This window comes from Neopsephotus bourkii, unplaced genomic scaffold, assembly GCF_033783945.1.
Source record: "Neopsephotus bourkii isolate Nb327-2 ecotype Australia unplaced genomic scaffold, CSIRO-AGI_Nbou_v1 NB_951, whole genome shotgun sequence".
In the NCBI taxonomy this organism is placed as follows: Eukaryota; Metazoa; Chordata; class Aves; order Psittaciformes; family Psittacidae; genus Neopsephotus; species Neopsephotus bourkii.
Genome location: NW_026901445.1, coordinates 2,333,045 through 2,347,972, shown reverse-complemented (window position 1 = coordinate 2,347,972; position 14,928 = coordinate 2,333,045). Strand labels below are relative to the sequence as shown.

The 14,928-nt window shown below is 41.4% G+C and overlaps 1 protein-coding gene across 4 annotated transcripts in view; it reads left to right on the top strand.

Moving 5' to 3' along the window:
* Nucleotides 1–12,913, top strand: part of LOC133215068 (WASH complex subunit 2A-like) — a 37,438-nt gene extending 24,525 nt beyond the window's left edge. For 3 of the 4 annotated variants that reach the window (XM_061358783.1, XM_061358784.1, XM_061358782.1), the window contains 6 exons: nucleotides 23–118; nucleotides 1,284–1,400; nucleotides 3,787–3,990; nucleotides 7,989–8,600; nucleotides 9,180–9,354; nucleotides 12,433–12,913. In XM_061358783.1, coding sequence (XP_061214767.1) covers nucleotides 23–118; nucleotides 1,284–1,400; nucleotides 3,787–3,990; nucleotides 7,989–8,600; nucleotides 9,180–9,354; nucleotides 12,433–12,569 — 1,341 coding nt within the window. In that variant the 3' untranslated portion in view covers nucleotides 12,570–12,913. Of the gene's footprint in view, nucleotides 1–22; nucleotides 119–1,283; nucleotides 1,401–3,054; nucleotides 3,118–3,786; nucleotides 3,991–7,988; nucleotides 8,601–9,179; nucleotides 9,355–12,432 lie in introns of all 4 variants that reach the window. The other variant, XM_061358785.1, reaches the window with a different exon arrangement.
* Nucleotides 12,914–14,928: the final 2,015 nt, after the last annotated feature.

The window sequence follows — 14,928 nt, the reverse complement described above, 5'->3', positions numbered from 1 at the left end:
CCTTTATGTTTTGTCACTTTAGTCTGCAAACCATATCCTGAAGCTGTCATCTGGAGGAGGGCTTTTTGGAGATGATGATGAGGATGATCTCTTCAGTACTGCTAAAACAAACCTTCCGGTATCAGTTCCTCTACTGTAAATGGCTTATATAAAAGACATTGGAAAGAAGTATATGGAAGGGATTTTTTTTTTTTTTCTATATGGATCGTCACAAGAAATGAAGTGACTTCTCAAATATTTTGGGAAGAACAGAAATGGCCATTGTAACCCTGAAGAAATAGGGAATAGGGTGGTGCATTAGGTCTCCCAAAGCTGGGATGAGAGGATTGGATTCTTTTTTTTCTGTGTACCACTGGGACTAGCTTTAAGTGTAAGCGTACACACCAGAGCAGAATTACTAGAGTTTGTATTGTTTAATTGTTCTACTGTTTAACTTGCAAATATTATTTCCCTGTAGTTCGTGTGTGATTGATGAGCCTTGCTCTCTGACTTATGTAGTTAGTGTCTGCAGGTTGGTTTGATTTAAGATAGTGAATGCACTATTAAAACTCTTGTGTGCACTGGGTGGTTTTTAGAGGATTAGCAGCTGCAGTAATGAACCAGACTGCATAACGGGTGGTCTGAGCTCAAAGTCCTAACATGCATTCTAAAATGCTACTCTAATATACATAGTATGACTCAATTGAAGCCAAATTTCAGTTTAGTCTATTTTCATGCCTGTAGCTAGAAGTTAGGCTAGAAAACTGGCAATAGTTCTGGGAAATGGTTTCTCTGAGTACTGTAGAAGGGGTGATCTTAAGTAATTAGTACTTGGCAGCTATATATATGGAGCCTGTTTGCTTGAAAACATAAAAATAGCAGTGTTCCTCAGCTAGCTTTGTGCTTTTATTTTCCCTGCTGTCCTGTGCATGAAATACATATGCATTTGGAAGTTTATTGAAACTTTCACTTATCATTTGCATAGACAGAAAAGGTTGAGAAGGAATAGAGGAGTGTAAGGCCCTTGTCACTGCAGAGCCAAAAGGCAATGCCTACTATGTATTGCAGAGTTAAAAGATGTGGCTAGTTTTCAGATAGAAGCAAGATTTCAAAAAGTTTTGCTTGTTTGGTTCTTTTTGGTTTTATGATTTTTTGGGGGGTGTTTTTTTGTTGGGTTTTTGTGTGTGTTTTTGTTTTGTTGTGTTTTTTTTTTTTCTGTAGTTGGTTGGTTGTTTTGTTTTTTTTGATCTGCAGACTATGCTTTTTACCTGATTCATGTTGACTTGTGCTCTTAATGCTTTCAGAAAATACCTGAGAAGAAAACACTTAAGGCCAGTACTGGACCTTCCTTGGAAAGCAGTAACCTAGAAAATGCTCTAAGTGCCAAACAAGATGAAGCTCTAAAGGCAGTAACTACAGAGGCAAGTACTTGAATCTTGTGCTTTGAACAGAAGGCAAAGAAAAAGGAGAGGTATCATTTTGTTTTAAATAAGTCTCTTGAAAAGATCAAAACTAGTGTCTGGATTCACTGGCTCAAAGTGGCAATGCATGGTCAAACTTTTCTTCACTTATCAGTAGGTGCACTGTTACTAGCAAGAAATTTAAATGCTATTTATACAGAGTTTTATTCATTGCCCACATACTTAAAAGGGCAAAATACAAGGCAGTGAAGAACTACACCTTGGGTCCAGTTGGACTGAAAATAGGTTGTTGTTCATTCTTTGAAGGGCCAGTGTCTGCTGGAATTGATGTGATCCTTAAAGTATAAGCCTTATAAGTATATATCCTTTCTCAGAAAGGATACTGGGGCATGCAGCACAAATCTGTGGCTGTTGAGAATCTTATCTAGAAGACTTTTGATGAGCAAACAAGACTCCTACTCCTGTCCTTATTCTTGCAGAACCAAGGATCTCTGAGAGAGGCAGCCTGGATCTAAATTCTGGCTGGTGCCTCACAAGAGCTGCTTGGTGGATTTCCATCTGTAGGAGATTAGCTTTCCATCATGGGGGTGGGTGTTGTTTTTCCTCTCTGGGCTGAGGAACACAGAGCAAGCCTGTAGGGCTAGTAATTAGGCTGTCTCCTTATGGTGAAGTACTCCTTGAAGTGCAGAACCACGCTTGTCTTCCTTTGTTGTTTTTTTTTGTTTGTTTGTTTGTGGGTTTTTTTGGTTTGGTTTTTTTTTTGTAGCTACTGACAGCTTGGTATAGGAATGATTTCAGCCTGTCTGAGGTTCATCTGAGCACCACATTGCATGTAAGTGGAGAACCATCTCCTCAGACTCTAGGATTCCAATATCATGCTATCAAGAGCTTCAAACCAGTGTCCTAACCCTTGAATCCTCAGTTACCACAGAGCTGCAGGACTTCTGACTGCCCAGTCACACCCACAGTAGTACAGCCCAGCTCACAGAACCATGTAGACTATAAGCTCGTGGAGAGCAAGCTCTGGGAAAAGCACCCTAGCTGATTCGGTTCATCTCTGAGTCCTAGAATTGACCCAAGTCTTCAGACTAAACAGTTGCTCTTGCTCTTTTAGACTAGTCTAATTTTTGGCCCTAATGGCTTACTTTCTATAGAGGAGCACTCACTTCACTGAATCTATTTTCCTTGCAGGCTGAAAGGTACAATTTTTGTAGCTCTCAGCTTCCATGTGGGCTTCACTGAAGTCTGTGATCCTATTATATAGCCTGTCACAAAGAGGAAAAAGTTATACCATAATCTGGCAATGTGGCTTCAGAGGGTCATGGGGAGGGAGTAAGCAAGGAGGTAGCTGTCACAGTTTGATTTGACTCATGGTGTGTGTGACCTGGAGAAAAGATGTAAGTTGTTGGAATACTATGGCAAAGTATAATACTGGAGGGTGGAATGAAATACAGTAAAGATGAGGCTATGGCATGTGGGGCACTGAAGCTGAAAATTGAGTGACTGTAGCTCTGGCAGTAGAATATGATAGCAAGGTATCTTCAGAAGAAATTGGTAAGCAGTGAGGTGCTTTCTATAGATATATTAAAATGCAAACTACAGTCTGGTTGATATCAACTTGCCCACTTGTTTAATTCAGTGTAATTTTGTTCAGAAGTCTGCAGGTCCTGTTCCTATTAAAACCAAAGAGCCCTCATCTCGGATTGAAAAGCTACAAGTAATTAACCTTCCTGGCATTTTGACTTTCAAGAAAAAGTCCTCCTTGCCTCACTGATGGCTTTCCCTGAAACAAAATCTTTTTACTTCCTTGCCTTGCTTTTGCATTTTTTTTTTCTTTTTCAAGTGGCATATATTCTATTACTGCTTTTGCATTGCATGTTTAACATTATTTCCTCTCCTGTTTCAGACCTGATTCTCAGTATCACTATTTACTGTATTTTGGGAGCAGAGGGTGGGCTTCTCTTTGACCTCCTATTGTTCTCAGCACTATTTTAACTATGATAAGAGACTCTTAGGGGCTTGGGGGTTTGGTTACGTCCCTCTTCTGACATGAAATGACTAAACTGTCAATATCACGATACCACTCTCAATGTCAGAACCATTGACCCCAGCCAGGATACTGAGCTACATAGGAATTTGGTCTGACATAATGTGGCCGTGCTGTTCCTGAAGGTCTTACACAGAGTATTGAGCACTCTGCAGACTTAGTGAGGCTGAGGACATGTGAGATGCAGAAGTGCATAGGTGTAAGAAAGACCAGGCACTTGTAGAACTTGAATGCCTGCGTACGAGAATTCTTGCTGCTTCTTTGAAGCCACACTTGCTCTTAAGCAGTATTAACATGATCTCTTTGTGTGTGTGTGTTTTTGTTTTCTCTGCACTATAGGCTAACTTAGCTATTAACCCTGCAGCCTTACTGCCTGGTGCAATGCCTAAGGTCTCCAGTGTAAAGTCCCCCTTACCAGTTCCATTGCATGAGGCCAAGGATGTACAGAACAGCGAAGCCTTCTCTGCTGCAGGAAACAATGAAGAGCTGGGTGTAAGCTTTGATCAGCCTATGCAAGCGGATACCTTGCACAGCGCAAATAAGGTAACCTTGGTATTTAGGAGGATAGAAAGGGAGATTAAAAACACAATCTGTCTTCATGCAGGACCTTGTGTTTTGGTATGCAAGTGCCGCTAAGAGCGTGGTCTATCTGAATCGAAATAGGGGTGTGGAAATCTAATCCCCTCTCACTTGGGCCACTGAAAAGAAAATCAAGCCTCCTACATTCTTAACTCTGCATATGCCCAATTCTGTGCCTTTTTGAGCCACGTTCCAAAAATACAGTGATTTTCCCTATAAAGGTATTTTAGCACAAAATTTTAGCATCTTGTCCTGTCCCAGGAAACACCAACCTGAAAAACATTAAAAAGGCATCTCTCTAGGTTTAACTACAACGTATGTTACAGACACCTGCTGTGGTGAGATATCAAGAACACAACCCTCCTGTACATTGACCTTTACCTCCTCTGAGGATAAAAATGTCATGTTGTCCTGGATCACACAATCATGGAATAGTTAGGGTTGGAAAGGACCTTAAGATCGTCTAGTTTCAACCCCCCTGCCTTGGGCAGGGAAACCTCACACTAAACCATGCAACCCAAGGCTCTGTCCAACCTGGCCTTGAACACTCCCAGGGATGGAGCATTCACAACCTCCCTGGGCAACCCATTCCAGTGCCTCACCACCCTAACAGTAAAGAACTTCCTCCTTATATCCAATCTAAACTTCACCTGTTTAAATTTTAACCTGTTACCCCTTGTACTATCACTACAGTCCCTAATGAAGAGTCCCTCCCAAGCATCCTTATAGACCCCCTTCAGATACTGGAAGGCTGCTATGAGGTCTCCACGCAGCCTTCTCTTCTCCAGGCTGAACAGCCCCAACTTTCTCAGCCTGTCTTCCTACAGGAGGTGCTCCAGCTCCCTGATCATCCTCGTGGCCCTCCTTTGGACTTGTTCCAACAGTACCATGTCCTTCTGATGTTGAGGACACCAGAACTGCACACAGTACTCCAAGTGAGGTCTCACGAGAGCAGAGTACAGGGGCAGGATCACCTCCTTCGACCTGCTGGTCACGCTCCTTTTGATGCGGCCCAAGATATGGTTGGCTTTCTGGGCTGCGAGTGCACACTGCCGGCTCATGTTCATTTTCTCATCAACCAACTCCCCCAAGTCCTTCTCTGCAGGGCTGCTCTGAATCTCTTCTCTGCCCAGCCTGTAGCTGTGCCTGGGATTGCTGCAGCCTGGGTGTGGGACCTTGCACTTGTCATGGTTAAACTTCGTAAAGTTGGCATCAGCCCACCTCACAAGCGTGTCAAGGTCCCTCTGGATGGCATTCCTTCCCTTCAGGGTATCAACCGAACCACACAGCTTGGTGTCATCTGTAAACTTGCTGAAGGCGCACTCAATCCCACTGGCCATGTCGGCGACGAAGATGTTGAACAAGACCGGTCCCAACACTGATCCCTGAAGAACACCACTTGTTGCTGGTCTCCAGCTGGACATTGAGCCATTGACCACAACTCTTCGCATGCGGCCATTCAGCCAGTTCTGGATGGTCACTCCCAATTCTTTTTCAAACAAAAAAGTTCGTTTTTAAAGAACACCCACAAAACCAAATCAAAACAAACGTTACAGCTTTTGACATGGTAGATCTCTGCCTTCTGACTCACTTTGGCTTTTTTATTCATACCTTTCACTTTATGGACTGCAGAGCATATTCTACTTAAAGGTTTAGTGTTTCTTAAAAAAAAATCAAAACACAAAAACCCCCAAACCACGTAGTTAAATTTCAGTTTGGGTGCTTAGGATTTTATAAATGTCTTGGGTTTGCCAAGAGCAGGGATTTGAACAAGATGACTTCAATCTTATCTTTTGATTCTTTAATGCTGCTGGGGCTGTTCATTACTGGATGAGCAGCAGAGATGACTTTTGAAGATGCAGCAGCTGTCACCACAGTGGCTGACATGACTCCTTAGCGTAAAATGGTTTGAAGCTTGTATGTCAGACTAAGGCATTATCATGTAGGCAAAGTTGTTTCCAATAGCAGTCTGTCCTGCACAACAGACAAACCTCTCTATCATGATACTTTTAAATAGATAGGCTTGCAAAATAATGGAGCTCCTAAAGGTACATAAGGTCAACCTTGAATGTTGATGCTTGTTTGTTTACAGAGTAAACTGAGAAGAAGCATCTCAGTAACGACAGTGAATGTCTTTTTGTGGCTCATATTACATGTCTTAATTTTGGCATGTTATTACTTATTCGGTCTTTCAAGTTTGAGTTTAAGCTGTAACTATGTATGGCCAAATGCACTTTTCTCCAAAGGCTGAAGCAAAGCAACCTACCCAGAATTCTGTCTGTCCTTTCAAAGAACAGTTCGTGGAGCTGGGATCAGATTTTGTTCAAGTGGATCTCCCTTCAGTCATAATTTTCCTATTTTTCAGCCATGCTCTGATCAGTACAACCCCACGCTGTGAAGGCAGATATGCTCCTACAATGGTTCTGACAAAAGCATATGGCTTCTTTAAGCTGTTTTAAAGCATATCCATCCAGATTGTCCTACTCCAACACTGCAATTAACAAAAGGGAAGAGGAAGTTGTTCCGCTCTTTCAACTACCTGCGTGAATACTCCTGTCCATGTAGGATATGTTAGAGGCTATAATGGAAACTTGGGGGAGGGAAGGATGTGTGTCTTAAAAGCAGCAGTGGAATGAACTACAGCAGGCTATGCATAAAATTAAATTAAATGGAAAACCTAATTAGTCATGGCTTGCACAGACTAACTGTACTGCAGCAGTCCCTGGATTAGCAAGGTACTACCTAATGCCGAGGGAGTAGAGTGGCTTGCTGACCTATGTTGTGACTCTCTACTAGTGAGTGCTGTTGCTTTCATACCCCAATTTCATCTGCTGTGACATGATCAGAGGGCAGCAAATCAAAAGTTCTAGGTTATTTTTATGAACCTTGTTGCAAACTAGTCTGAACTTGAATGTCCCACTTGTCCATCTTTCCCCTTTCTGAAAAATGGGGAGAATGGATGATGCTGAGCTGATAATGAATAGTTCATGCTGCTTCTGCATATAGCCTTAATCCATGTGCGTGCTCAGCATTCCTTGTTCAGGATTGGGCATGCTAGTCGATAAGAAAATTAACATGAGCCGGCAGTGTGCGCTTGCAGCCCAGAAAGCCAACTGTACCTTGGGCCGTATCAAAAGGAGTGTGACCAGCAGATTGAAGGAGGTGATCCTGCCCCTTTACTCTGCTCTCGTGAGACCTCACTTGGAGTATTGTGTACAGTTCTGGTGTCCTCAACATAAAAAAGGACATGGATCTGTTGGAACAAGTCCAGAGGAGGGCCACAAGGATGATCAGGGGACTGGAGCACCTCCCATATGAAGATAGGCTGAGCAAGTTGGGGTTGTTCAGCCTGGAGAAGAGAAAGCTGCGTGGAGAGCTCATAGCAGCCTTCCAGTATCTGAAGGGGCATATAGGGATGCTGGGGATGGACTCATCATTAGGGACTGTAGTGATAGGACAAGGGGTAATGAGTTAAAACTTAAACTGGGGAAGTTTAGACTGGATATAAGGAGGAAACCTTTCCTGTAAGGGTGGTGAGGCACTGGAATAGGTTGCCCAGGGAGGTTGTGAATGCTCCATCCCTGGCAGTGTTCAAGGCCAGGTTGGACGAGGCCTTGGGTGATATGGTTTAGAGCGAGGTGTCCCTGCCCATAGCAGGGGGGTTGGAACTTGATGATCTTAAGGTCCTTTCCAACCCTAACTATGATTCTATGATTCCCAACTGAGCATTTGCTTAAACGTACATGTTGCTTTATAAGTTACTTAAACCACAGCTGTAAGCATAAGTTGTAGTTAATTCCATTTCAGTGTGCTAGTATGAAATGTGTAATGCATGTTAATTGGAATGTTGTGAAGGTAAAATGCTACCGGGAAGCATAATAGGAATCCTAACCTGTCTTCTGTGAAGTGTAAGGGTTTTTACCCTTTTGTATAACTCTTCTGCTTTTATTATTTTCTCACAGTCCAGGATCAAGTTTTCAGGAAAACGAAGACCTCCTAGCAGAATGGCCCGCCGCCTAGCTGCCCAGGAGTCTGAAGAGAATGAGGAGGTGAACAGTGCTAAAGAACCGCAGTTGTCTCTACCAAAACGAACATCAGCAGTAGTGAACATAAAGGAGCCTCTCACTACTGAAGCAGCATCCAAGGAAAATGGCTTTCTATCTGGCTTGTTGCTACCAGCTCACAGCAGTGTTTTGTCTGCTGGGACAAACCAACTCCTTCCTCCAGAATCCACAGACCAAGGGGATGATCTGTTTGAATCTGAAGACCTTTTTGTAAGCAGCTTGACATCCAGACCAGCAATGCAATCAAAGTTAAAGGGGGAAACGCCAAACAGTGTGGCTAACAAACCCATCAAGGGTAGGGAGAAAAAGCCTAATTTGTCTGTTCTTGGTGATCAGGACAGCAATGATCTCTTCCAACCTGTACAGCAAAGATCTTCAACAAAAAGCAGCTCTGTATCTTTTTTGGAGGAAGAGGAAGGCTCTCTCTTCACCTGTCAGAAAACTGGAAAAAAGGAGTTGAAATCTGCTGTCCGGCAAGCTGTGGACTCTACTGTTCAAGATATCTTTGAGGTAGTGGTTGAGCCTGACACCTTGGTGTTTTTGATCCTGAGGGCCATATGCAAACCCCCCGACTTAAACACAGGCTTAAACCAGTTCCTGGGGTGTAAGGATGGGCAGTGAAGTAAACTGTCAGTCATGCTTGCTAATGAGCAATAGAAACCGTTTCTTTAGTTGTTTACCCCTTTTAAGAGTGGACTAAAATGGAGCCTTAACACAGAGCAGGCACATCACTGAATGTGCTGTGACAGCATACCTATGATTATGACCTTTTTCAGAGTAATAAAGTATGTGGTTCTTACCTGTTAGCTGTCTGGTCAATACAACAGCTCAAATAACTCTTTCTCAAAAGGAATAAAGTTGGCAGGCTGGGCAACTGATACAAGCCTCTGTGTGCTGTACTTGACTTGTGCGAAGTCCCATACTAAGGCACTTATACCAAGTCCTCCACAGGGAGAAGGGACTTAAACTTTTTGGGTTTGAGAAGCCCAAGGCTGTCAGTCTTCTAAACATCTCAGCTCTGTGTACAGATAATTTAACTGTTGCCTTTGTGTGGTGTGTACTGACAGTCTCTCTATGCTTTGCTCCAAGGATGATATATTTGCTACTGAGGCACCTAAACCAATAAACAAAGCAAAAGAGAAAATGCCAGAACCCAACCTGTTTGATGACAACATTGATATTTTTGCGGATCTCACTGTAAAGCCAAAAGAGAAGAAGACCAAGAAAAAGATGGAACAAAAATCCATATTTGATGATGAAATGGGTAAGTCTTACTGCAAATCTCATAATACTGTCCTAAGTTGCATTTATCAGAGATGTTTTAGGACCTTTTACTTTCTTTTAACTTTTCAACTGCTCTGAAATCTTTGGTCATCTTTGCATTTTAACACTGGATGAGAACATCCTAGATTTGTAGAACTAGCATGGCATTTGCAAGAATTGAGAAAGTATATAAAATTCTTCTGAGAGAAGGAATAGTGTAACTTCTGTAGGGATTTTCTCACTTGTGGGAATTAAAAAAATTTCTGGAGTAAGAAACTTATCTAATGTTGTCATGGCTCTGAGATACATTCTGTGTTTCAATTTGCATAGTTTTTTGTATCATACTTTTCAAGTGAATCAGTGAAATGAAGAAATTAACATCTTTTCCCACCCCACCTTCACTATTGCGGTGACTCTTTTGGAACCTGTAAGATTTTATTTACTTCCCTGTACACCCAGAACAATTTACAAATACTACACCAGGAAGCAAAAGTTTGTGCTGTATAATTTGTTGAGAAAGCATCATATAATAATGCAAAATGATGCAAAGCGTGCTCCTTTCTTGTTCTCCATGAGTGGAGATATTGGAAGTCATTTGATCCCCCACTGTGTGTTTGTGCTCAGGTTCTTCATGTTTATAGGGATTGCATGTATTTCTTTTCCTATAAGAAAAAAAAAAAACAACCCTTTCTCTTCCAGCTCTGATTCTTGTCATCATTCTTTCTAAGCTGTTCAAATTGAATTTGACTTATCACTGTTTTGCTTGGACTACTGTTAAACATTCCAGCCTGATGGAATGACCTGACTGAAGTCTGTAGATGCGTTGGAAAGCTTTCCAGAGAATAAACATCTTGAGATTTTAAAAGCTGCTCAACTGATATAAAAAATAAGAGTCAAATGTTTGCAGGCAAGGTATTTGAAATACGTATTGGATAGTTAAAATGTCTTATTTTAATATTTACACTTTTTCATGCAGCATATAGCAAATGAAATAATTGCCCAACCTGCTACCACTTCCAAATATTTCAGCACAAAAATCCAGACCTCGTGAAAAAAACAGTTGTAGAATGCCACTTGAAAGTATCGTGGAAAATTAGCCACTCAGAACCTGTCATTTGCATGTCCACTTTTGTCATCTGCTCTGCTTTTAGAACTTGTTGTTTCATGTCACATCTGATCTACAGCACCCTGTATCTGATGGACTTGATCTTCCTCAAGAGTATTGACTGTTCTGTGGTGCAGCTGTAAATATGCAGCCTCTTAGTGCCCAAAGCTATAGGGCTCCAGAACTTACCTGTACTTCAGGTTAAGGGTTGATTTAAGTGATTATTGTATCATGATCCTTTATCAGGACTGTATATTGTTGTCTTAGGATTCTTTCTGCTGCAAATAAAGCATTAAGTGTGTACAATTTGGGGAGAGGATGGAAGCTGCAGGCTGCTTTCCTTTTTCCTAGCACAGCTTCTAGTCACTATTTACTACCTTTGTGCTAGGCTTCTGGTGGTAGTATTAGAAAAACTCTTTCTCAGGTCTTTATCCTCATAGCCTCCTCAGTGAATTTACGGCTGATGATACAAATATCTCGATGTTTGATCTACCTGTCTGCAAAATGGTGACTAAGCTTGTGCATTGACAAATACTGTTTCTGACAGCCAAAACTTTCCTATTCCTTAAGCCTTGTTATAAAATGGGAATGATACTTCTACTGCTTATACACTCGTACTTCCCCTCTGCTGTGAAGCTAATCCATGTGATAGCTTCTTGCTTTGGAGTCATGCCATTAGGGGATTACTCTGTTTTACTGCCTTTCTAAACTGCTCTTGTGCTGCAATGCTGTCCTGGATTATTCCCATGTAATCCCTAGCAGACATGTGCTGGAGTGGAAGAAATAGCAAGAAGAGAAAGGCAAGCACATTGTGACAGACCACGTTGTGCTTGGCTTCTGCTCAAGGTTAGGATACATGCTGAAGGCTGACATGCTAGTTTTTAGACTCTGGACTAGTAAGTGGCTATTAACCTTTGTGTAAAACCTGTGGTTTTTAATAGAGATTGGAGACCAATTATGTGCCTGTTACACTGGCCTTGTGAATCACTAGTAATCCACATATCTCAGTCTTGTAATTTTCAATTTCTCATAATCCACCTGTGTAATCTGAGTATCCTAAACTTAAAACCTTAGTGTATAGGAAGAGCTATGAAATTGCATGTGCCCAGGAAACCTCAGGGCAACAGTTCAGCATGTGTATTGTAGCAGCTCCATCCCTTTCCATGAGCGTGGTCCTCAATGCAAGCAGCACTAAGCACAGTAAGAATTGCAGGTCTGTGAGCTCTGCTGCTGGCACAGGGGATCTGGGTTAGGTTTCATTTCTACTTGTTATATTTTTCAGGAGAGAACTCTGTCTTAATAGCAATATGATATTTTTCTACTTTGTTGTCCTAGTTATGAGTAACAAAAATGGTTGTATTGAGGAAAGTGGTGGGAGATCTTGATTCAGGACTGTGCCCAGATTCTCAAATATTCGGCAGGATGGTAGCTTTAGCTGTCTTTCTCCTTGCATCTTAGCTGTGTTTTTTTTTTCTCAAGTGATGTATGCTGTATTTTTATAGTACTATAGATCAAAGATTCTTACATAGTTAGTGGATGTCATGAGTAGTCACCAGCAAGTACCATCTTTTCCTCTTCTGTTTTCTCCAGGAGCATCTCACAGCAGTTAGATCTCTTGGGTTCCTCAGACATTAATGTTCCAGATAAGAGGGATGTTATCTGGCACTTACACTATGGAATTTATTGTGGAGGTTTAATTTATTAGTACTTCTCAAATGCTTAAGAGAGCTTGAACACATGACAAAATACAAGTATTATGCTGCTCTACTGAGAAGAAACAATATTCTTAATTTGACTTACAGCTAACAGCTCCCACGTATGTCCTTACAAATGCATCTAGAATCGCAAGCAGCAGGAAAGCATTTGTTTATCACAGAATGTCCTTGGCAGTCACTGCTGTGTGCTGGAGGCTTATGTACAGTGTTACTTCTGTTTGGCAGTCACTTCACATTAATTTTTTTCAACCCCTTTTAGATGATATCTTCTCTAGCAGCGAAGTCAAGATGCCCACTCCCAAAATCAGATCTTCCCAAACAGCCTCAGAAGCGAAATCTGAAAGCAAGACACTGAGCACATTTGATGACCCACTGAATGCCTTTGGAGGCCAATAGCCAAGAGGAGTGTGTTGTGAAGAGGAGGCTTTCCTTACGTCTGTACAGTACTAATAATCTGGATTCTCTAATCCAATAGTGCTGAAATGAGATGACTGTGGATATTTAAATGATTACCCATTTAAAATGGTTAGTATTCTCTTGTGCTGGGTCTGACTGCTCTAAATGATATATTTTTTAAAAAAGACAGTAACTTCCTGCTATCTGTTTCCATGATGCCCAGATGAATATAGCCTGTGCAATACCTGCAATGGAGTAATCTATTATACAAAGTATAGCTTGTTTTATTGAACAGATCTCTAGAGAACATAATTGATAAATAGTAAATGGAGCCTGTTAAACCAGATCTGTCTGTATGTCTTACTTTCCTCTTTACCACTCACTAAGGACCACTTTTCATGACTTGAAAACAACCAAAACCACTACAGTGCCTTGTCTGGGTCAGCTGCCAATCAACTGAGCTAATGTTAGGGTAAGATTGGGTTTTGTTATCAGGTACAGCTTCTCTTCTTACGTAGTCAGGCAGTTAATAAAATTAGTGCAGGACTTGACACCATTCAAAGAGAATATTATATCATACTGGCAGCTAATGTGATCTATAAAAATAACAATGGTTAAAACTTCTCTGCCAGAAAGAGTGTGTTACAGATGAGCACCTAGTGCTCTATGAAAACATAAGAAACATGATGTTGTCTTCTATCCAAGTTGTAAGTTACTAAAGAGATTTTTTTTTTTACCTAACTGGATTTGCTTAAGTTTTGCAAATAACACTTTCCAAGAAGTCTGTCTGAACTGAGCATGCTTGGTTGCTTCCAGGTTAACAAGCCTGTGTGCATACCTTAGTGCAAAGACTCACTTGTGGCAAAAGGATTGCTGTCTGCTTCCCTTTCTCACGTGTAACCTGTAGGCTGTTTGCAGGAGGCTGCTATTTTGTAGAATCCTTGTAACTGTCCGATGCATTTGTCTTAACCTTCTTGCTTCCTGTATTTCTAGATTGTCCTGCTGGAACTGATGCCATTATCCATACTTGATGCCCAGTGATAGACACTTGCTCTCCTGCATGCATACAACCAGAGCAAATGCATAAATGTAGAAGGATCAAATGTTGTTCTTATTTTACTAGTGACTGCCAGCGATTCTGACTTCAAAACTAGATGTGCTGTTTTAATGATAGTGATGTACTATTTTATCTTCAACTCTTTAGACTGTTCTGCATGTGCTCAGAGGACTTCTTTGAGAGAAATTTGCACTTTCACTGAAGTCTTTTTTTCTTGAGACATCTGCTTCAGTCTCTTGTTTCTCAAGTTGGATTTACTTTATCAGGCACAGTAAACAGTGCAGCTGAAGCATCTAGCACTAATGAGGGTAAAGCAGAATGAAAGGTTGGAAGGGATAAAGGAGAAACACTGTGTATTGATTGAGTCATAGGTGGGCCTGGCAGTGATTCATGTTAAATGGGGGCTAAATTGGGAGTAGCAGATTGGAAAAGAATGTAGGAGCTATTTGCAAATGGGTATCTACAGTGAGAGCACTTGTACTTTATTTATAGGCATTACATCTGCTGCAAATGCCACATACATGATTTGGACTGCTGCTTTACTCCTTTCTCCTCTGCTTAGAAGGGCTTTAAAGACATACTGGGAGAAAGAGGAAAAAGATGGTGAATTCTTCCATTTCTTTTCTGCATCCTCCTTTCTTATTGGCCCTTCACGTTAATAATTTCTATTAGCATTACAGAGAGTGCTCTTCATAAGCCAAGAACCCTGGAGGCCAAAAGCTGTTGGAGTAGAAGGAAAAAAAAAAACTGCCTTAAAATGTTTCTTAAACTTTAATATGGAATGATAGAAAGTTGCACCCTGACACAGATAAAAACTGGCACAGGGAGCGTCTCTTCCCATTAAAATGGAGCGGTCCTCAATTAACTCCTTGTAACAGACTGTGAATCCTGGTCTAAGTCCTTTGCTTTCAGGAGAGCTTGGTCTGAGTGGTGGCTTTTTAAACTGAGTTTTGGCTTGGTTTGTTTCTTTCCCACGTTTGATAAACCATAACTGCATTTCCTAGGAAGGGCAGAGCTGGAGGTCCAGTGTTACAGCACCCAGGACTTGCTCAGCGACTTTGTCTGAGAGTTCTGTACCTGCTACTTGCACGCAGTAAAACACAGTATTTGTTCTGATTGCTCTAACTGACTCTAGCTGTTTTGTTTCAGGCCCAGGGCAGGTCTTACATTATTTAAAACCTAAATGGAAAGTAAACTGCTTAATGTAATTAGCACATCCTAATAAGGTAAGCTTGTTTTGTCTAGTATTTCACTGGAAGACGCTGATGGGCTGAGGGAAGAGCTACGTCTGGAGACCAGACT